This window comes from Acomys russatus, chromosome 22 (genome assembly GCF_903995435.1).
Source record: "Acomys russatus chromosome 22, mAcoRus1.1, whole genome shotgun sequence".
NCBI classification, from domain to species: domain Eukaryota; kingdom Metazoa; phylum Chordata; class Mammalia; order Rodentia; family Muridae; genus Acomys; species Acomys russatus.
Genome location: NC_067158.1, coordinates 6,242,113 through 6,265,377, shown reverse-complemented (window position 1 = coordinate 6,265,377; position 23,265 = coordinate 6,242,113). Strand labels below are relative to the sequence as shown.

General features: G+C 45.4%; 1 protein-coding gene across 7 annotated transcripts in view; it reads left to right on the top strand.

The window, feature by feature from the left end:
- The window catches only part of Bcl11a (BCL11 transcription factor A), a 95,218-nt gene extending 74,604 nt beyond the window's left edge, over nucleotides 1-20,614 (top strand). For 4 of the 7 annotated variants that reach the window (XM_051165368.1, XM_051165372.1, XM_051165370.1 and 1 more), the window contains exons 3-5: nucleotides 5,549-5,650; nucleotides 10,707-12,729; nucleotides 20,500-20,568. In XM_051165368.1, coding sequence (XP_051021325.1) covers nucleotides 5,549-5,650; nucleotides 10,707-12,727 — 2,123 coding nt within the window. In that variant the 3' untranslated portion in view covers nucleotides 12,728-12,729; nucleotides 20,500-20,568. Of the gene's footprint in view, nucleotides 1-5,548; nucleotides 5,651-10,706; nucleotides 12,730-20,499 lie in introns of all 7 variants that reach the window. The other 3 variants (XM_051165373.1, XM_051165369.1, XM_051165374.1) reach the window with 3 other exon arrangements.
- The last annotated feature ends 2,651 nt before the right edge of the window (nucleotides 20,615-23,265 follow it).

Sequence of the window (23,265 nt, the reverse complement as noted above, 5' to 3'; positions counted from 1 at the left end):
AAGCAGTCAGTACACCTTGACAATATCGGAAGGTTAATTAGGGATCCTGTGTGCAGTGATAGAACTGGCACGCGTTCATTCCAGATCAACACAACTCAGGACACAGACTGGATTGTTCTAGAATGCACTGGTGAATCAGATGCTCTCAGTGGAACTGGTAGCCAAGGTAGAAATGTGCAGGTCAAGAGCTAGAAGTAGCTGACCACAAACCCATTAAGGACTGGGCTTGCTTTTCAGTTAGATAAAGAACCTTCTAGACTACGTTACCTTCCAGGAGAAGGGTACACATGAGGGTCGTGGAGCTGAAAGGACTGATCAGGGCCTTTATTGGGGGGGGGGGAGGGAGAGAGGGAGAGAGAAAAAGGGAGAGAGGAAGATGATCTCCCTCGGGGACACAGCCAGATAAATGTGTGTGGTTAAGAGGAAGATACCCACACACGTTTTAGAGAACAGTACATTTCTTTGTATTCTGTGGAAAGGGCTGGGGTTTTTAAAAAATTTTTTTTACTTGAAGGGGGCTTGCTAGGGGCCAAACCCAGGGTGTTCCACATACGAGCCAGACAAGTGTCCCACCACTGAGCCTCAGCCTGTAGTTTGCTCCTGATAACAGCTGCGTTCCTGAAGCATTGACAAAGTGTGTCAGAAGTGACGCTCAGGCCTTTGTTGTTTTCCTGCACAGTTACACGGCTGTGAGCGGGCAGGCAGCCGTGTGGCTGGCTGTGTCACCTGCCTCCAGATTAGCTGCAGAAGCAAGCAGCACGGTCCTGGTCAGGAAATCTTTTGAGATGTTCTTGAGGAAACCCAAAACCTGATTTAATGATTCTCAACTTTCAGGGGCCTCAGTGAGGATTACCTTGTCAAAAGTGAGTATCCATCAGATACGGAAACGTAAAGTGACCGATGTACAACATTAAATCAGGATCATTCATTCCCAACTTGCTGTTCTTTAGTGAGACCTGAAAAATAAGTATTATTATTTTTTATTCAGTCATAAGGAAACCTCACAACCTAACAGTGTACAAACCATCTCTGTGACCCCCACATGGAACGGGTCTAAAGGGACCTTTCTGAAGGGGCAGTTTGAAAAGACTTCTACCCAAGAAGTGGCAGGAGGAATTTGGAAAGTCGGTTTCATAGAAAGGCAATGCATCACTCTAGGGAGTCTGTGAGGAGGAAGGAGAGAGTCCAGCCTTACTTGTGTCCATGCAGCAGGCCACCACTGCACGTTCTGTCTGCCTGGCTTATGCTGATTTGGGTGTTGGCTCATGGGGGCTTCCTACTTGAGGAGAAACCTGGACCAAGTGGTTGAGTGATGGATAGAGGGTGGGTAGGCTGGAACCTTGAGCTTCATGTAGAAGGACCTTTAGGGATTTCCCCAATTTTGACTTTATTAATCCTATAAGAGGAGACTCATGGAAGGGTTACCAATCTCATGGTCGACGGGTCTCTGCTTCCGTGAAAGCTTCTGGTTCCCTCTCTAACTTAAGTTGTATTAGACTTGACTCTAATCCGTCATCACCTGGAGGGACTATTTAATGTAGGTATCCCTCCACCCTCCTGTAGCTATGATCTGATTGATAACTCTGAGGTCAGCCCCAAGAATCTGCATTTCCAACAAGCTCTGCGGTGAGGCTGGTGCTGGGTCTGGGTCTGGGTCTGCACTTAGGAACCATTCCCTAAGAGCACCCACAAAAAAATAAAGCAGACATAAGTAAGACTGTCACTTCCCAGCCAGCTAGGAAGCCCATTTCTCCCTGGGGAGAGAAGAGGCAGGAAAAAGAGGTCCTCAGCCAGCGCAGCTCTCTTCCCTCTCTGCCTGGGGGGGGGGGGCAGAGGCGGAGCGGCTCCGCTGATGCCCAGAAGCATTAATTGTGATACTTTTCCTTTGCCTAAGCTGTGATGAAATAATTGAAGGCATCATAGCAAGAAGTTAAACCCTGGGGAGGCTATTAACAACTTAGCATTTCCAGCTCACATGAGAATGTCGGTGTCCTCCTTGCTAGGGAGAACATTAAAGAGTGGAAGAAATGGCAGAACCAGTCGGGTTCATAATCGGCCCCACTTGACCCTCTTGCTGAGAGGACATTGAAGCTGCTCCCACCCTCTTGTCTCTGTCACCATGACAGTGAGCTATTTTCTAAAATAAATTACTGGCTAGGGGCAACACGTTGTTTCTCCTTAGCTGAGTTCATCTGCAGAAGAAGAGGTAGAGGGTGTGACAGTGGGGCCGTCACAGGCTCTTGCTGCAGAGTGGGTACTGTGTCCCACATCAGGACACCAGGTCAGTGTCCTTGGCCTTCTGAAAGCCTTGCCACATTGCTAGCTTGCCCTTCTCCAGCAGAGGCTGGTAACTTTGCCCAGTGAGTTAGGAGGGTGAGGTATGGGGGGACATGTGGACAACTTATGGCAGTCAGTTCTGGGATTGGACTCAGGTTGTCGGACTAGGCAGCAAGTGCATGTACGCTCCGCTGGTCCAGGAGAACCTTCTTCATTGGCGCTTCCTAGTTGATAGAGAGCACAGTAGAGCCAAGCAGAGATGGGGCACGTGTTCCAGGAAAGAACACACACAACCATGGAAAAATCCTTTACTTTCACAGTCCCAGTCTCCCGATCTGTGAAATGGAGATCCAGATGTGGTGGGCACTGAGGTTTCATACAACTCAAGAAACAAAACTCCAGGCACACTGTGAAGGTGGATACTCACAGACTTTGGTCACTGAGACTTCCCTGGTCCCTGCTGCTCTGAGCTCAGCTTGTTTCCTATTAGCAGGCTGGTAGCTGCCCAGCAATGCACGTCCTCCATTGAGCTGCACGTCGACTGAGAGCTTTACCATTCTCTGCTGGAGGCACTGGAGTAGGGTCCCTTCCCAAAGTCTGAAGGCTTCAAGGGCCTTGCTGCTTTTGTGCCGGGGTCACGGGAATGCCCCCAGCTGGGTGGTTTCCTGAGAAAAGAGGTCCATGCTCTCCACCAGAGAAGTTTGCAGGTGCAAGAGTGGATTTTCTAATTTCTCCTTGAAAACTTGAAGAACTCAGACAGACAGTTGCTTTTTGTTGTTGTTGTTTTTTGTTTTTGTTTTTGTTTTTTTTTACCTCTACTCCCAATTTAGCACAAACAATCGAAGGTACACATATTTGTTTCTCGAGCTCAGTCTCCTGCAGTTACAGGTGCCTGTTTGTGGTTCTATTTTGGCGTCCGTCCCAGAGGAGACAGTGTCTTCACAGACAGTCTAAGGCAGTGGTTCCCAACTTCCCTAACGCTGCGACCCTTGATACAGTTCCTCATGTTGTGGTGAACCCCCCTCCAACCCCCCCCCCAAATTATTTCATTCCAACTTCATAACTATAATTTTGCTAATGTTAGGAATCACAGTATAAATATCTGATCTGCAGGATATCTGATGTGTGTGTCCTCTGTGAAAGGGTCAGTTGGCCACCTTCCTCCTAGGGTCATGGGCCACAGGTTGAGGACCACTGGTCTAAGGCTTGGGATGCCGGCACTACAGCCCAGGCCAGGGTAGCAGGTTTCTGCAGTACACCACAGTTACCCATCAGGGTACTCATAAAAGGGAACCAAGCTCCAATTGTCCTGTCCTGCACTTGCTTACATGTCTATTAAGCGACCACAATGAATTTCTTAAACTTTTGCTACTCGAGACTCCTTTTCACCTAAGTTTTCAAATGACTTTCAGTATGTACTTACAGAATAAATATAGAGACCAAACATTGACTTAAAGTAAATTATAAGAAAACTTATTTTTAAGCAATTATCTGGTATGCACGTAAGCTTAACATTTATTAAGGACTAAAGTAAATTTGCATACTAATGAGATGAATAAGTGTATTTATTTTTACATAAATAATTAAATCTTGGCTTAATAGTTGGCACTACAGGATGGAGAGCATCTTCAGTTTTTTCAGAGTTCACTGGTATTTTGATTTTGTAATCACTAATATTAAGGACTCTTTTCTCATAAATATGTAGTTTAGAGTGACAGGGACGTGTCTTGGGCGATTTCGGAAATTCTGTCCTAATTCCAATCCAAAATTAGTTTGATTTTCTTTTCTTTTCTGAAACTGAAAAGTTAGCAATTTGAACAGTGTTGAAAATACAGCGTTCTGTGTCTCACAACCCAGTGCAAAGTTAGACTAATCTGATGCGTACACACTTGAGGAATGCTGGTAGGAGAGTACTGGGCCTTTGTTTTCTGTAACTAAACTGCTGCGGTCCCTGGGAGCAGACAGCTGTCCATGTGGCAGAGATAATGCAGTTGAGAGCATACAGAGTTCCAGGCAGGTGACGCTCTTAGCGCTGTGAATGGCACGCATAGTGTGACAAACCACCACACAACATGTGGCCAAGCATGGCCAGAATGGCACGCATAGTGTGACAAACCACCACACAACATGTGGCCAAGCATGGCCAGAAGCTCTTGATTTTTGAAATACTTTTTTGGCCATTGTGTGTTCAGAAACCTTTAACTTGCCCAGTTTTCAGTGACCACTGCATTTATGTGGCCTCCTGTGGTATTGTGACCCGCAGTGTATGGCCCTGTCTTGGATACACTCACCAGCAACGTACCTGTCTCAACACCATCAAACTCGGGTTTTCTAAACTCCAAACCTCGAACACATGACCTTCGTGTGTCTTCCTCTATTGCAAGGCCATCCTCTCCAGGGGCAGTTAGCTGGGCCGTATTTGGGAAGCTGGGCACTGAGAACAGGGTCCCCTGTGCTAAAAGCGCTTATATGGCTCCATGAATTCTCACACAGTGGTGAGAAGTCACCTGACCTCAGCGGGTATGCAGTGAAGTGCAGAGCATGGGCCTTAGTTTCCGGGTGCTGCTGGTGGATGCTGTGTCGTACCCGCCCCCCCCCCCAGCCCAGTGTTACTCAGTAGCGTTATCCTTTACCCTGAAGGAATGTGTGGGGGGGGCTTGTCCAAAGTCATTTGAATGCTAAAAGTCTAATCTTCATTCCCCATTGCTTGGTATTGTGGAAAGGCATGCTTACGTGGGGTACCCACCGACAGGATTGTAGAGTGGGTCTTGAAATACCTCTAGTTTGAGGAAGCTAAACAGTGTTATTCCCTGAAAGAAAAGGGGGTTCACAAACCTACCCATTTCCTATTAGCCTATTCTTTGTATGAGTCTGAGTAAAGTCAGTGTATGCATGTGAAACAGCCTTGCAGATAAACTCCATTCTTTTCAGCCCACCCATGTTTCTTACCAATTTTCTCCTTGCTACTTACATATCTCTCGTAATAATCAAATAACAGCAAACAAGCAAAGGGACCCAAGAGCCAGCCCCTGCTTCACATGTTAAACCAACCCCTTCCATGTTGTCCAAAAAGAGCAAAATTAAAAACAAAACCAAACCTGTGGGGACCAGCTCTCCACTGTTGTTTGTTTCGGGCCCTGGGCCTGGTAACTGTCTGCAAGGCTGCTGTAATGATGTTAATCTATTTTAATGGAAGTGAAATGTGATATCCTGTGGTTTATGATGCACGTTGTTTATGGAGATTGTGCTTGATTCTGGGTTTCTTTCACAGATAAACTTCTGCACTGGAGGGGCCTGTCCTCCCCTCGATCTGCCCACGGAGCTCTAATCCCCACGCCCGGGATGAGTGCAGAATATGCCCCGCAGGGTATTTGTAAGTTGAACATTATCTCTTCTACAAATGTCCATGTGTATAGAGATGAGAGTTTCTGGAAACTGCCCTTAGTTTTTACGCACTGAAGAGAGTTTCTTCTACCACAGACGGGCACCCGCATGCATACTATTCTGTTACTCACTTGGCACCAGCTCCCCAACCACGGATAGCCCCTGAGAGTAACTTTCCCTCCCCTTTGCTTTGCTTTTCTCATGGGAGCCCTGCAGCTGACAGCAGCTCATTCTGGGAGACTTCTCCCCATGCCTTTGCCTGGCTCCGTGGTTGGTGGCTGGACCATGCCTGTGTTCATAGCCCATCTTATTGCTGGACACTCACTCCTACCTCCTCATAGACACTTTGAGGTGATTGTTAGGCATACATCTCTGGGAGAAGCCAGTGTCACAGGCAGTTTACTCCAGAGGTATTATCATGCATGTTAAGCATGCATTCACATGTATACCTAAACACGCTATACTTAAAGATGATACACGTCGTGTATTATATATGTGCATATACACATACATACATAATACATATAATTTCTGTTTTTCTCCTTATTTTAGAGAAAATTGTCCAGAAATGCAGGTGACATGTAAAGAGCCCTCTGTGGCCTTCCCACATCCATGTCTCCACCAGCACTAACTCTTAGAGTCGGGGAATCTCTTTATGAACTCCAGATTTATTCATTTATCAAAATGTTGTCAGAAAGATGTTTTAGAAAGCTTGGTTTCCTTCTCTGTGGATGTGGTGTGAACCACGCGTGGCCAAAGCATCTGAAGGAAGAGTTGATTCCACCCCAAACACACACACACACACACACACACACACACACACACACACACACACACACACACACACACAAATCAGGTTCAAGGGGGGAAAAAAGGGAAACACAACATGGCACCTAATGTTAATTTTCAAGAAAACAAAGAAAGAGAACGTAGCACAGTGTAAGGTGCAGAAGCTAAGGTGATGCAGGAGGCCTCCTTAGGTCACTAGCCTCACCCATCACGTGAATGCTGTCTGCAGGGCAGGCCATGAACCCCGAGAGAAGACTCAAAGCCAGCTGTTTATTTCTATTCACTCTGAGGTAATCCCAGGTAATAGAGAACTATTGTAGGATTTCACAAGCCCTTGGGTCCTGAGGGCTGGGTGGTGCGGGCGCTAAACACCTCATCTTCTCCCCCACCCGCAGCTGGGCCTGAGCCTGGTTAGGTCTCTCAGAGAGTTTAGGGGATTGGCTAGATGGGTGGGGAGGACTGTTTCTTTTGCTAGGGGTGCCTGGGGCCTCCACTTGGCTGTGGGAACAGAGACACCCTGGGGAGGGAGATTGAGTGGGACAGTGGAAGGTGGGAGTTCAGAGGCCAAGGGCTGCTGGTCAAGGACAGTTTGGGCCCTGTCTTGAGCTTGGTGCTCCTGAGGTCTGGGAAGGGGAGGCCCCACCCCTCCTCACTCCTTGAACAGTACATATATACCAGTACAGGAGTACGCAGAAGACAGCATATGGAAATGAGCTGTGGGATCTAGAAAGTTCTAGAACAAAGCTAGTTGTCAACCTCTTGAGCTGCATGGACCGTGGCTTCAGAGCCCTTGGCCTCGTGGCCTCCTTGGCTGGGAAACTGTAACAGTGACTTAAATTCCCCACTTGCCTCTCTTGCCAAAGACTGCATTGAGGCTGCCATGGCCTTTGCTTTCCAAGCCATGCTGAGAGTGTAATGTGGTTAGGCAGGCAGGTACACACACACACACACACACACACACACACACACACACACACACACACACATACACATCCATACTGGACCTGCTAAGGTACGTCAGGCTATCTATGCTTCTGCCATTTTAGACTTAACCATTCTTTAAAGGTCCTGTTTTTAATGTTTATTTCACATGTAGGAATCCTAAGACCCATGGAAATTTCATGTTCGGGGCCAAGTCACAAGCTAGGAAATGGCATTCAGGGGTCCTGTCACAGACCTCCTTGCTCCTTCAAATTGTGGTGCCTCAATCACACGCCTTTCTCACATTGGTGACACATTTAGAAATGGAGACCATTCATTCTCATAAAATGAAATAAAATAAAAGTCAGTAAGTAGGTGGGCTAGCAGCTGGGTTTAACCCCTTCAGTGCTGTGAGTTCTTGTACTGGGGAGGGGCAGGGCTTAGTTTATTACTTTAAATCAAAACAATCCTGGTAAATGCCCAATGAGGCTCTCAAAGTGAGAAGTTGATTTTCATCAGAGTAAATGAAGAATATTATTATATTTTACACATCAATAAATCAATGTAGCCCTAATTTTGCCATGCGGGAAATCAATTCTGGTCTTTCTAAACCATCAAAGATGTTATGAACAAAGTAATTTCACAAATTACGGCGAGTAACACATTTATTGATGACTGCAGTTTAGGAATTTAGAGTCTGTGCGCACTGTAATGTGATGTGGCGCACCAGCACTGGCCGAGTGAGACACAGATTATACGGTGAAACTGTAAATGCACCGTTTGCTATTAGTGGGCCGGTAATAATGACCAGTTTCAGAGCGTTCCTTTCCATATAATCCTTAGTCTCGCTAGCAGCAGCCCTTCTCGCTGGCGTGGTGATGACAGTAGCCGCCCTTATGATCTAGTCTATCTCATCGATGGGGACACAAGAATGCCATAGCGAAAGCCATGTGCCGTTTACTCATTAGAAGGTCAAAAGCCGTTTCCTCTGGCCAGCTGTACAAGGGGAAGGATGGCACCATAGTAGCACAGCCACACCAGCGGCTCTGAAAAGGTCATTTTTTAGGAAGCAAAGTAAAATAGACTTCCTTAAGCCTCACGAGAAGCACACGAATGGAGTTCTCAGTACACAGAGAGTTCAGTTCCTGTCAGGGCACCATCACGGCACATTTGAAGCCACCATTGTTAAGTATGGCTTCATTCCTAGGCTTTAAGAGATTATAAGAGCCACGCGTGATTTTAAGGCATTTGGAGTGACCAGGCTCCTTTTTAGTTATGGAGTCTCATGGTCAGGCTGAAGATATGACAATGGCCTGGAGTCCTAGGGAAAGCAAAGGGGGAAGGCATGGGGACGGCCACAGTGACTGTTTAGCACCCAAGTCATTGCTCAACACCAACAAAATTATGAGAACACTCTCAATGAAGCTTTTTATTTCCGTTTGAAGAAAAGAGGCAGCTAATGTGATTCTAATGTCAGCATTTTCTTTCAAAAACCTCCCTGCCTTTCCTCCTCCCTCCACATTAGACAAATGTTTGAAACCTAATTTTGGTATCTTACCATCTAATCTTTTTAAGGAGATTTCCCCAGGAGTGGGCTATATCGAGCGAGCTTATAAATGCGTTGTAAAGTAAATTACAAGGTCAGGCCAGGAGCGCTTGAGCGAGGCTGCCTTGTTTTGGAATATGAGTGTTTGGGGCTCCTGAGAAGACCTTGGCAGCTTTTCTTTCTGACTTGCTAAATGGAGGAATCGTGTAATTGATGAATTCTTGCTGCCCACTCCTTAGCTCCTTGGTGAATTTCGTCCCATGGAAAAGTTACTTAGAAATGCTGGCCATGGCTTAAGGGACTCTTTTAGCCTCAATTGGAAGAAAGTGCATTTCTCAGTTATATTTGAACCCCTGGGCTATTCTCATCCTTGTCCCTCGGCCACTGCCTCTTCTGCCTTTTTAAAGGTTGTAACTGGCTGGTAGACTCTTGGTTAGTTACACCATATAACCCATACATGTGTACACATACATAAACATATATGGGAATATATATATATATATATATATATATATATATATATATATATATATATTTCAGTTTAGCTATCAGGGGAAAAAATGAATGATTTTTGCGAAGTCAAACTGGCCCCTTCTTTGCCAAAATGGTATTTACCACCCTGGGTTCTTTTCAGTAAGAGAGAGATAATGTGACTTAAGCAGGGCCCTCTCCAGGCAGCTTGGCTACTGGCCAAAGAGTTGGCTAGCTGAACTGTATCTTTCTGTTTCTTTCTAGACCGGAGCCGAGTCTCCGCTCAGGCGCAGGATGTTGTATAATTTGGTTCACGTTGTTAGCCTCTCAAAATAATGAGGAGGAGGCTAGGGTAGCATTGCTCAGCCTGCCGCCTGTCACGGTGCTGGCTGCCTACGGTGCTGGCTGCCTTCGCTGCTCCTACAACCCGTATGCTGGGTCTGTGGACGTTGGCACCAGCCACTCCCAGCTTCTCTGCCCTCATTTTCGTTGCGCTGGGGTGAATGCCTAAGGATTTAATACAGCTTTCCAGTTAAGTCAGAATTAAAAATTTTTGTTGAGATTTTAATCACAACATCCCCTTAAGATTAAACATCCTCATAGGATTTTATAGAACCTGACACAGGCTGGGACAAGAGAACTTTGCTGCTCTCTTCTGCAAACACCTGCTTTTTAGTTTTGTTTTGTTTTGTTTTGAGGCGTGTCTCTTGCCATTTTAGCAATGCTAGCAATTAGTGTGTTACTGGCTAAGAGATGTAGGGCCAGAGAATTGTATTGATTAGACCTTCCCTTTTTGCTATCTCTATGCTGTGACTGCCTTGCTAGAACAGTAACTTCACTTGTGGCTCACGGGAAAGTAGACCAAGCCCATAAGAGTCAGGGAACAAAAGTTTCCCTGAGTGAAGTCACGCTGCCTCTGGCCTTGTCTCGGTAACCCAATGAGACAGTCGCGCAGAGCTGAAGTGACCTGCCCACGCCACAGCAAACGGATAGGAAGGTTGAGAGGACATTTGCTGAGGCCCCCTAGAATGGAGTGCTCCTTTGAACAGACCCTGAATTGGTCAGGACTTTGTGCTATGGGCCTTGGCTATAGAATTCTTAGAACCGAGTCGTTAAATGTCAAGAATACGGATTTGACAAATACACTTTGGGCAGCAGATGAGGAAGACATTATGAAGGCACCCGGGTAGAGAGGTGAAGGCTGAGGCTTGAGGGGTGGGGCCAGGAGATGTTGGGTACCCGAACATGAATAAGCAATTGCTGATTCCTGCCTCCTAGGTGATCAAACATTGATGTTGGTGTTGTGTTGTTTTTGCAGGTAAAGATGAGCCGAGCAGCTACACATGTACAACTTGCAAACAGCCATTCACCAGTGCATGGTTTCTCTTGCAACACGCACAGAACACTCACGGATTAAGAATCTACTTAGAAAGCGAACACGGAAGTCCCCTGACCCCGCGGGTTGGTATCCCTTCAGGACTAGGTGCAGAATGCCCTTCCCAGCCACCTCTCCATGGGATTCATATTGCAGACAATAACCCCTTTAACCTGCTAAGAATACCGGGATCAGTATCCAGAGAGGCTTCCGGCCTGGCAGAAGGGCGCTTTCCACCCACTCCCCCCCTGTTTAGTCCACCACCGAGACATCACTTGGACCCCCACCGCATAGAGCGCCTGGGGGCGGAAGAGATGGCCCTGGCCACCCATCACCCGAGTGCCTTTGACAGGGTGCTGCGGTTGAATCCAATGGCTATGGAGCCTCCTGCCATGGATTTCTCTAGGAGGCTTAGAGAGCTGGCAGGGAACACGTCTAGCCCACCGCTGTCCCCAGGCCGGCCCAGCCCTATGCAAAGGTTACTGCAACCATTCCAGCCAGGTAGCAAGCCACCCTTCCTGGCGACGCCCCCCCTCCCTCCTCTGCAGTCCGCCCCTCCTCCCTCCCAGCCCCCGGTCAAGTCCAAGTCATGCGAGTTCTGCGGCAAGACGTTCAAATTTCAGAGCAACCTGGTGGTGCACCGGCGCAGCCACACTGGTGAGAAGCCCTACAAGTGCAACCTGTGCGACCACGCGTGCACACAGGCCAGCAAGCTGAAGCGCCACATGAAGACACACATGCACAAGTCGTCCCCCATGACGGTCAAGTCTGATGACGGCCTCTCCACCGCCAGCTCCCCGGAACCCGGCACCAGCGACCTGGTGGGCAGCGCCAGCAGTGCGCTCAAGTCAGTGGTGGCCAAGTTCAAGAGTGAGAACGACCCCAACCTGATCCCAGAGAACGGGGATGAGGAGGAAGAGGAGGACGACGAGGAAGAGGAAGAAGAGGAGGAAGAGGAGGAGGAGGAGCTGACAGAGAGCGAGAGGGTGGACTACGGCTTCGGGCTGAGCCTGGAGGCTGCGCGCCACCATGAGAACAGCTCTCGGGGCGCAGTGGTGGGCGTGGGCGACGAGGGCCGCGCCCTGCCCGACGTCATGCAGGGCATGGTGCTCAGCTCCATGCAGCACTTCAGCGAGGCCTTCCACCAGGTCCTGGGCGAAAAGCATAAGCGTGGCCACCTGGCCGAGGCTGAGGGCCATAGAGACACTTGCGACGAAGACTCGGTGGCCGGCGAGTCGGACCGCATAGACGATGGCACTGTTAACGGTCGTGGCTGCTCCCCCGGCGAATCGGCTTCGGGGGGTCTGTCCAAAAAGCTGCTGCTGGGTAGCCCCAGCTCGCTGAGCCCCTTCTCCAAGCGCATCAAGCTGGAAAAGGAGTTTGACCTCCCCCCGGCCGCTATGCCCAACACGGAGAACGTGTACTCGCAGTGGCTCGCTGGCTATGCGGCCTCCAGGCAGCTCAAAGATCCCTTTCTTAGCTTCGGAGATTCCAGACAATCGCCTTTTGCCTCCTCGTCAGAGCACTCCTCGGAGAATGGGAGCTTGCGCTTCTCCACGCCGCCCGGGGAGCTGGACGGAGGGATCTCGGGGCGCAGCGGCACGGGAAGTGGAGGGAGCACGCCCCATATTAGTGGTCCGGGCCCGGGCAGGCCCAGCTCAAAAGAGGGCAGACGCAGCGACACTTGTGAGTACTGTGGGAAAGTCTTCAAGAACTGTAGCAATCTCACTGTCCACAGGAGAAGCCACACGGGCGAAAGGCCTTATAAATGCGAGCTGTGCAACTATGCCTGTGCCCAGAGTAGCAAGCTCACCAGGCACATGAAAACGCACGGCCAGGTGGGGAAGGACGTTTACAAATGTGAAATTTGTAAGATGCCTTTTAGCGTGTACAGTACCCTGGAGAAACACATGAAAAAATGGCACAGTGATCGAGTGTTGAATAATGATATAAAAACCGAATAGAGGTATATTAACACCCCTCCCTCAGTCCCACCCGATGCCCCCTTTTTTTAACCCCCATTGTCCTCCAGCCCTACCCCCTGTAGGATTTTTTTCTAGCCCCATGTGATTAAACAAACAAACAAACAAACAACAGAAGTAACGGAAGCTAAGAATATGAATGAGTGCTTGTCACCAGCACACCTGTTTTTTTCCCCTTTTTTCTTTTTCTTCTTCTTCTTTTTTTTTTTTTTTTTTAATTTTAAATTTCTTTATGTTCTCACCGTTTGAATGCATGATCTGTTTGGGGCAATACTATTGCATTTTACGCAAACTTTTGAGCCTTTCTCTTGTGCAATAATTTACATGTTGTGTATGTTGTGTTTTTTCCCCCTTAACTTAGACAGCATGTATGGTATGTTATGGCTATTTTAAATTGTCCCTAATTCATTATGAGCAAACATGTTGCTGTTTCCAGTTCCGTTCTGAGAGTGTGAGAGAGGGAGGGAAAAAAACAAACCATGCTGCATAATTCTGTAATACATATCATGTACAGCTTTATTTTATAACATGAGGAGGGAAAACAGTGTCTGGGTTAACTAGCCCTCTACAGACAGAAAGATAGCACTGGAAAAAAAGTATGTGCTAAGTGTCTGTCTCTAAAGGGTCACATGTATTAATTGGAAAGGGAAAAAAGGCCTTGAATTGGCAAATTAACAGAAAAACAACAAGATGATTCTATCATTTGGTTTTAAAATGAGTGCCTTGGATCTATTAAGACCATGTTGATGGTTCTTTCTGCTTGTTATAAACTCGTAGCTTAATCCAGAATTGGGTGAGGTAATAAACTTTAGGACCTAGCATGTGCTTATATGTTGTATTTCTCACAACAATGGCTACCTAAAGATATGGCCCATTATACCCTAGTTAATCATTTTTTCCCCCTTTAACTTTGGGAACAAAAACTGAATTTACCAGTATAAAAGCTACTTTGCTCCTGGTGAGAGCGTAAAAGAAATGGGCTGTTTTGCCTAAAGTCTTATTTTACTTTATTTTTTAATGATTATCAAATTGAATGTGAAATGTGCAAAGGCCCCGGAATGTGGTGAAATATATTAGTAAGGAGTTCGTTTTATGACGACACTTGTTGAAAATGATACATTTCACGGAATTCTGGCACCAAAAGAAATAGATCCGGCCCCATGTGGTTGTCAAATGGACAATCCAATGGAAAACTTAAGACCGACTTAGAAGAACAGGCTGATATGGTTTGACAGCGAGGAAGAGAAAACAGGAGGCGATTGATTAGCACAACATGGCACTGACGCCATTTTAACTAGAACAGGTGTATAAGCTAATAGCGGTACAGTGGTGACTAACTATGAATCTTGAAGACTTACTTCTAATGTGACGTTCTTCACAGAGGAAGAGAAAGGAGTCTAAGAGCAGCAGCATACGTCTGTGCTCCCTAAAAGTTGTAACTCATTTCTTTTCCATACACTGTGTGCTATTTGTGTTAACATGGAAGAGGATTCACTGTTTTTGTTTTCGTTTATTCTTTCTTTTTTTTCTTTCTACTTCTTCTTCTTCTTCTCCTTCTTCTTTTTAAAGCTAGCATCTGCCCCAGTTGGTGTTCAAATAGCACTTGACTCTACCTGTGATGCCTGTATCTTTTCTCTAATCAGAGATACAGAGGTTGAGTATAAAAAAAAAAAAACCTGCTCAGATAGGACAATTAAGTGCACTGTACAGTTTTCCCAGTTTACAGGTCTTTATTAAGGGAAAAGTTGCAAGAATGCTGAAAAAAAAAAAATTGAACACAATCTCATTGATGAGCATTAAAAAAAAAAAAACTAAAAAAAAAAAAAAAAAAAAAAAAAAACTGAGAAAAACTTTGCCAGCCATTTACTTGACTAACGAGCTGACTTGGACGCAACATTGCAAGCGCTGTGAACGGAAACAACATTTCACATAGAGATGAATGGTGGTTTTGCTTCTACAGTGCGAGGATTTTTGTACAAAACTTTTTTAAGTATAAATGTTAAGAAAAAAAAATTTTTAAAAAGACACTTCATTATGTTTAGGGGGAACAACATTTTAGGGTTCCGTTGTCTTGGTGGTGTTACAAGACCTGTTATCCATTTAAAAATGGTAGTGGAAATTCTATGCCTTGGATCACACACCGCTCTTCAGGTTGTAAAAAAGATACATGGGGAAAGGTTTAAGATTATATAGTACTTAAATATAGGAAAATGCACACTCATGTTGATTCCTATGCTAAAACACATTTATGGTCTTTTTTTTTTCTGTATTTCTAGAATGGTATTTGAATTAAATGTTCACCTAGTGTTAGGCACGATAGTATTTATATCGAAGCTTGTATTTTTAACTGTTGCTTGTTCTCTTAAAAGGTATCAATGTACCTTTTTGGTAGTAGAAAAAAAAAAAAAAGACAGGCTGCCACAGTATATTTTTTTAATTTGGCAGGATAATATAGTGCAAATTATTTGTATGCTTCAAGAGAGAGAGAGAGAGAGAGAGAGAGAGAGAGAGAGAGAGAGAGAGAGAGAGAGAGAGGCGTGACACTGTACAGAGAAGCCATACGATGGCGGTTTGGGGAGCCTGCAAGCGTCACGCTGCGGCTGTCATAGGTTGTACATAGCCTTGTTGTCCCTTCTCCTGCTGCCATGCTGTATGCAGTTCTGCAAGCTAATAGCGTTGGTTTGTTACGTAGTGTGCTTCTGTCCCCTTCCCCCACCACCCTGCATTCCAGCATCTTTACCTTCATATGCAGTGAAAGAAAGAAAGAAAGCAAAAGGGAAAAAAATCAACGATGTTTTGCAGTTTTTTTCATTGCCAAAAAACTAAATGGTGCTTTATATTTAGATTGGAAAGAATTTCATATGCAAAGCATATTAAAGAGAAAGCCCGCTTTAGTCAATACTTTTTTGTAAATGGCAATGCAGAATATTTTGTTATTGGCCTTTTCTATTCCTGTAATGAAAGCTGTTTGTCGTAACTTGAAATTTTATCTTTTACTATGGGAGTCACTATTTATTATTGCTTATATGCCCTGTTCAAAACAGTGGCGCTTAATTTGATCTTTTATTTTTTTTCTCTGTTTTTATTTTTTTATTTGGATGACCAAAGGTCATTGCAACCTGGCTTTTTACTGTATTTGTTTCTGGTCTTTGTTAAGTTCTATTGGAAAAACCACTGTCTGTGTTTTTTTGGCAGTTGTCTGCATTAACCTGTTCATACACCCATTTTGTCCCTTTATTGAAAAAAAAATAAAAAAAATTAAAGTACAATGTAAGCTTCTTGTGTCCTCATTTGGCACACTCTGTAGGTTCCTTTCCAACAAGATAGCAGGTTTTGAGAGAAGGCCAGTCAGTCTTTTTCAGGATTATTTCTATGGGCATTTTGATGTGTGTATTATATCCTAAAGGAACATAAAGTACTTACTATATTAAAATAGACATGCCTCAAGCCATGGCAATAGTTATAGGCACTCACAGTCATAGATCGATTGGAAGGTGATTTCTGTGAACTATTCAAGACTTCTCTTCGTCCTTAGCAGAGTCCACTAGGCACCTGGGAGCTGGGAGCAGCCCCGCTTTCCCCCCATTATTTCCCTTGGATTTTCTGCTGTGCTTGTTGTGTCTAAAAGTCCTTTCTGTCCTTCCATTATTTCCCTATCTCAGACTGTGCTGTGAAAAAAGGGGTTGGGGTGGGGGGGTCCCTAAACAAATAACTCCTTATTCTACACGATGGCCTTTCCTCATAATAAAAATGACCCTTCCCCTCAACCCTAAAAATGCAGAAACAAAGAGCAAATATACTAAACCTGTTAAGTAATAATAATAATAATAATAAAATAAAAATGAGGTGAAGGAAAAGAAAGGAAGAAAAAGCAGAAACCAGCAACTAAGGGTGGCCAGACCTAGCCATATTGAGCTCCTGAGGTGCATCATGGTTTGCCTTGTGACTTGGAGATCCTGTTGTCTGTGCATGCTACAGATTGTTTTAGGTATATATGTGTATATACACACACATATATGTGTGTATATATATATGTATACACACATACACACATATATATAATATTAGGTCTATCTTGCTGGTGACAAAAGAGGGTAGATAGATAACCCTTAGATTAATTATCTTTTCGTATTTCACAATTTGCATGAATGGCAGGTTAGGTCTGTTTTTTAAAATCCTCTCCTCAGAAATCTGTGTTGTCGGTTTTCCAACTACTGCATGTTGCAGCATCAATTTGCTTTATTATAGCACGTGCCTCTGTGGTGCGGTCTCCCTGTTGCCAGTGTAGATGGGTGGGTCCGACAGTGTTCTTATTTTTGTAAAAACCCAAGCAAAAGCTGTTCTGTTGTCTTCTCGTGGTAGCATTCTTGTTGCGTATTTCTTTATCCCTGGTGACTGTGAAGTGGCCTTTCCGTGTGATGCCTTTTATCCGAGGCCAGGAAAGTTTTCTCTTTTTCAGTTAGAGAGGAAGAAGGGTGTTTTTGGCTTTTATTTTTATTGTTTGAGTCAGTTTGAGCAGCAAAGGGGACTTCCCTGAGAGAGGCCTGGAGGACGATTGCACAGGTGCCGGATTGGGGCCGGCATCAAGCACCTTGGAGAAGTTGATGTTTATCAGTGAGCTGAGGAAAGATGCCTGTGTTTTCAGTTGGGTACCAAACTGATTCCAAGCCAAATAGAGATAGTTCCCTGTGCCTTGTCGTCTGCAGATGGTGACGACCTTTGCGCCACCATATTAACTGTCCATACAGCTTCTGTGTGGCCCCTTTGTGCTTTCAGAGGGAGCTGGGGTGCAGCTGTGTAGATTTTATATACAGTGCTTATTTTAATTCCTCGGTATACGATGCTCTTAGTGTAATTAGATTTTGCATCCTGACAGACAGAATTAATGGGGGGGACAGTATCCTTATAGGCTGAGATACCTTAAATCAAACCGGGAGTGGGGAGGGGTGCAAATATCCGGTGATAAATCACAGATTACATTTGATTTACATGGTCCCAAAGTTAAATAAATTTGTTGGGAGACAGCTTCTTCAGGCTCCTTCGTCTTCTGACTTATTGCATGCAACCTTCTGATAAAATATTATTTCTGAAGCTCAGCGAGCAACAGGGGCACGAAAACTTGGACACCAAGAATAGAACCTCTACTTGAAATTTTCTATCCTGAACCCAAACATTTTAAGTTGTACTAGAAAGGAACCTAAAAAAAAAGTTCCTACCATAACATGAATTACTGATTTGGTTTTTTTTTTTTAAATGAAGAAGTATCAAGACCAGTCGCTGTCACTGAGAATTCTGGCTTAAGTTTTTGTAGGTCTTGGCATACCAGTAGCATGTGTGTGAACTCCTAGGATGCTCCTTAGGATGCTCCAAAGGGAATTTTAGAAGAGCCTTCTATGTGAGAGAAACCTTAAGAAGCAGGAACACAGTGATGCTATTACTGCAGATCTTATTCCCTGAGTTCTTCCAGTGTCACCATGTCCTCCCTGGGACCATTTGCTGTCCTCTCACTTAGCATTTTCAGAGGAACTAATCCAACGTGTTTTAAAGGTTACTAAGAAGGGCGAGTGAGCATGGTACTTGTAGTGGTACCAGCCGTGGTAGGAAGTGTGAAGCAGTTGATTTCCCCCCGCCAGGGCGTTCTGTGGATAAAACTGTTTACTTAAATACCATTTTTGTATATGCAATAAGTCCATATTGTATATATTCATACTGGTTGAAGTGAGAATTCAAGAAGGGAGGGGCGGACTAGACACCATCTCAACTGGCAAAACAAGGAGACAGCCGCCTTGTTCACAGACCCTGGCTGAAAGGTGCCAGGATTATTTGAGACCATCCTGAAGAGAAAGTGTGAAGCCCCTAGGCTGGTCTTGACCTCCTAGCACGTTTCCCTGAGAGTTAGGGAGCAAATACAGGGTTTTCTGGTTTTACACTCTTTTCCACACACACACTAGCATGGATGCTCACGACAGTGCTCTTCTCTGGCCCGTTGTCACTCCACTGTCCCCTGCCTTAGGGTATTCAGAGTTTTTTTTTTGTTGTTGTTGTTTTTTGTTTTTAAGTTGTGGGGATTGATTTTGTTGCAATTGGCAGTGCTCTTTCAACCTACTTGGGGACTTTCTTGTTTGAGAGTGCTAACTTTGAAAAGGCACCATCTCTGCCCAGCATCTCCCCGAGCATCTCCTGAGGCTTTCCCAGAACCTTTATTTTTAGGAAACGGGTTCTAGAACACAAAGGCTGTATTCCAGGGCTTGCTACCTAGCAGACTGTAGACATGGGTGCTTGGCCATTCACGTGTGCTTTCTTGCATCTCATTGTCTTGTTAGCCCACCGTCATTTACTATAGCACAAGGAATTGGCCTTTGGCAAAGGAGTCTGATTCTAATTCCCTGTGTCATCTGTCATGGGAGAAGAGAATTTCCTCCCTCCCTCCCTCCTTCTCTTCCCTCCCAAGTGGGAAAAGGAGCCAATACAGTCCACAAGGGACATTGTACTCAAGTGACCAAACCTGGCTGAACACAACTCCACGATTGATCCAAATGTTGTTTTTCCTTTCGGTTACATGTAGATACACGAATCTAATCACATTTTTCATAGAGACAATGACAAAATGGCAAACAGTTTCCCCAACATTTCTTCTAATGCAGGGAGGGGCTTCTAGATCCCTGGGGGGGTGGGGTGGCTGGTGTGCTTTGAAGTATCCAGGAATACTGTCATGCCTATGCTGTGCTTTGTCTGCTAGGGCTTTAAATCTAAGTAGTAGGTCAGACACGGGGACGTGGAAGGGCATCCGCTAAAAGGGCCTCAAGGACAATGCTAGCACTGGGCCAGGAATGGGATTCCCCAGAGTCTGTTTGGTTGCAGCAGGCCCCTCAGTCCAGGTCTCCACTGCTCGGGGGATGGGGGGTGTTATGTGGGAACACAGCTGAGCTCCAGACCCCAGGCCTCCTGCCTCATGGAGTCAGGGGAGAGGAGGCCCCAGGCCCCTGCTTTAGGTCACCATGGCAACGAGGCCTGGAATGGCACAGTAGTAGCCTCCCTCCTCTGAACATCTGGACTCTGAGTTCGCTGCTTCAAGTCAATGCCCACAGCAAACGGGGAACCTGGAGGGACGTCGCCGCTCCTCTCCCTTCGCCACTGCCTTCCCCGTGACAAACACACAAAAGTAACAAGACAAACAAAGTCCCTGCACGATTGCAAGAAACTACAGGCAGTTTGGGTGCAATTGGAGGGCAACTCTTTCTGGGTTCCGGTTTTTTCTCCTGAGAGATTTGTTCACCTCTTGTGTATCGTTGGCTGCTTTGACATTGAACTTGATGACATTTCATATTTTCGTTGAGCTGTTTTACATCAATTTTGATTTTTGTTTCTTTATAATTTTACTATCATTTTAAGAAAATGTCTCCCTTCCTTCCTCCCTCTCCCACTACCCTTGACCAAAGGACTGTTTGTTGCTGAGTTTTCTCAGGCGTAAGGGAGAGTGTTTCCTTCTAGGTGTGTCCCCAAGCGCAGTAGGACTCCCTGTGAATGGGGTAGTGAGTCTGGGTCCTTCGGGTGACAAGGCGGGGGGTGGGATGGGGTGTGTGGGGATAGCCAGGGAGGGGAGATTGATTATATTTGAGATCATGCCAGTGGCTCAACCTGTGGTCGATTTAAGTCATAATTTTAAGAAGCTAGCAAGAGAACAGAAAATCACCAGGCCAAGTCACACCTGTACTTTTTTTTTTTCCTTCCTCTTGTCTCCAACCTCTTTCCAGGTTCTTCACACCCCCCCATTCGGCGTGGTACCCAGAGAGCTCAAGATGTGTGGCAGTTTTCGGATGGAGGCTCCAGAGCCCTTAAGTTCTGAGAAACTTTGAAGCCCGCCCCCCCCCAGGGGCGGGGTGGACATGTGTCGCCCAGCCGATGTCAGCGTGGTCCGTCATCCTGCTAGTTTGTGATGTTTTCCGACTGTACCCTCCAAGAAGCCGTTGTGCGAAGACAAGAGTCCTGCCGAGTCCTCCCAGCCTGGGCCTGCAGTGCCATTTTATTTATATTTTTTAATAAAAAGTAAAAACAAAAAAAACCAGACCCACATTGGACCAGTGACTCCGTCCCATTCAGAGGGCCCTCGGACTGTCCCTGTCAGAGTGGCGCCCAACCCTTTGGAAACCAGCCGACCCCACTACCCGCACTGTGGTGATGAGCATGAGCCCCGAACCCTTTGTTTCTATACACATCCTACGTTGTCTTTTAAAAAGTGTGCTTAACATTGACATAATAAATGTTGGAGCTTTAGGTGGTGTGTGCTTGTTCTTTAATTTTTAATGCTCATAGGGGAATGTCGCTGCTTCAGGCTTTCGCATTTGGGGACCCGTTTCCTTCCAGAAGCTCTTGGGGTGGGCAGGAGGACCAGACTCGAGGGATGGTCAGGAGACGTAGGAAAGGAAATAGGCTTTTTTTGCTTATCAGATGGCATACATTTTCAAAGAGACTCAAAATGCAAAAGTAGGGAATAAATTGTGGCAGTATCATAATTAATGTAGTAGTATTGCTGTTTATTAATGCTGACGTGTGGCTTTCCTGTCTGACTTATAATTTGCATACCATTAAATAATGCATAAATATGGCACACTGAATCCTCTTTTGCAAATATATGCTTTTGGTGACTACCATGTAGGGTCTGAATTTGTCTGTAATTTAGCTCAAGAAAGATAATATCGTCGGATGGGTGGTAAATGTCAGTAGTTGCTTATGAAATATTCTGATATTAGAATTCCAAATTTCCAGCAAAACAGTTCTTAGTATAGACAAAAAAAGTCAAGAAACTCTTTAATACTTACATCAGAAAGTTTGGGAAAGATTTTAACAAGGGGGAAATCATTGCTGGAGGACTGAGGGCCCATCAGAGTCGACCCGTTGCTATCATGGCGTGTCTCATATTTTAAAGATCAGTAACTCTAGTGAACTCTAAGGAGGGGTGCTAAACTCAGCAAGAACTTTCCTCACCCCAGTATTTTCCACTGTCTATAGATCCAGAAGAGAATTAGAAACAATGTGGCATATTAAAATAGGCTCATAAATAATAGATCTCAGACACCTGTGCACCGTGGATTTACATATCGGCTGTGAACCTAAGTGGAAAATCTTACCCACTCACCCTCTGGCTAGATTACCTACCCTAGTGAAAAGATAGCAAAATAATTGACACCTGGATTCCTTCCTGCTTATTCATCATAAATAACAGTGCTCTAATTTATACTTTGCGCAGTACTTTCGTGTGTATTGTTTCATCTGCTCCTTGATAAGGGCAGACCCCACAGCTTCCAGGGCAGAGGAGACCAGGGCTCTGCACGGCTAACGCTAGCTCAGCCCATGCTGGTAAGAGGCTTCTGACTCAGAGCTGATGCTACTAGGTTCTGTTCAGTTATAACCAAAGGTAATGCCTCTTCCTAAGTGCTGCTGCTGTTAGCACACAGGCTCTACATGCTCACACATGTGTGTTCCCGCATACCGAAACCGGGGATGTCCACTGATGGAGCAAGAGCTCCTCTTTGTCATCCCCTCTCTGCGACCCATCCATGACAAATAAATAACCCTGATCACATGCCTTCCCTTGGCAAGTTTTTAAGTGTTCCTAGGTTAGAATAGGACTTCCAGACAAGAAGTTATTTCCAAGAGAATCTCCTCCTTTCCGTGCCTCACACTGATTTGTCCAACAATAAGCCCACAGGGGATTCAGTGACCAGCATCTCCTCACATTGGTCCTAAGACTCCGCGGCTAAATGAACAGATAATTTTAAGAGTTAGAAGGGCGTGAACCAAAGTGGCCAATGAATATCCTTTTCTTCTTCCTCCTTTGGAAAAGAAAGACCCTTCACTAAAAATAAACAAAGACCTCCATGTGTTCGCTCATACCTTCTTTAGTTGGAAGAAAATTAAAATTCACATATATGCTTCCTTGCGAAAGGGTGTTATGTGGCGGGTGGTAGAAGTTTTGAAACCTCACATGGGATTGATGATTTGGGAAGTCATCTTGCTGTGTGATGTGTCAAGGTCATGGTTCTTTGGGGATGGCAGAAGCTGGGGAAGAGACTGACAAATCTGACCGGGGTCCTCATTGTGCCCTCTCTGGAGAGAGGGACTTCAAATTGCAGAGAAATTAATTGGCTACCCAGAATGCACTTCTCCCACACTAGAAGACACAGCATTGGCTACTTGATATAAAGGCATCATTCGTACCCTTTTCTCAACTCTGGTCTATGCACATTAGTTTTGTCATCTGTCCAAATGTCACACATAAAAAAGTTGGTAGGACTTTGGGGTCGGTGATGGCAGAGAGCCACGTAGAGAGCTTATTGTGCTAGCCTGTTAAGTGTCAGCAATACCTGAGAAGTAAGTACCAAAACCCAGTAATGGTTTGATGAAGGATCTTGATCAAGGAGCACAAATCTGGCTTCTACTCAGGCTACAGTGAGTGCCCAAACCATGGACGGACATTTCCTGTTCTTCCCATGGTCAGGATACTTGTCAGATTTTATATT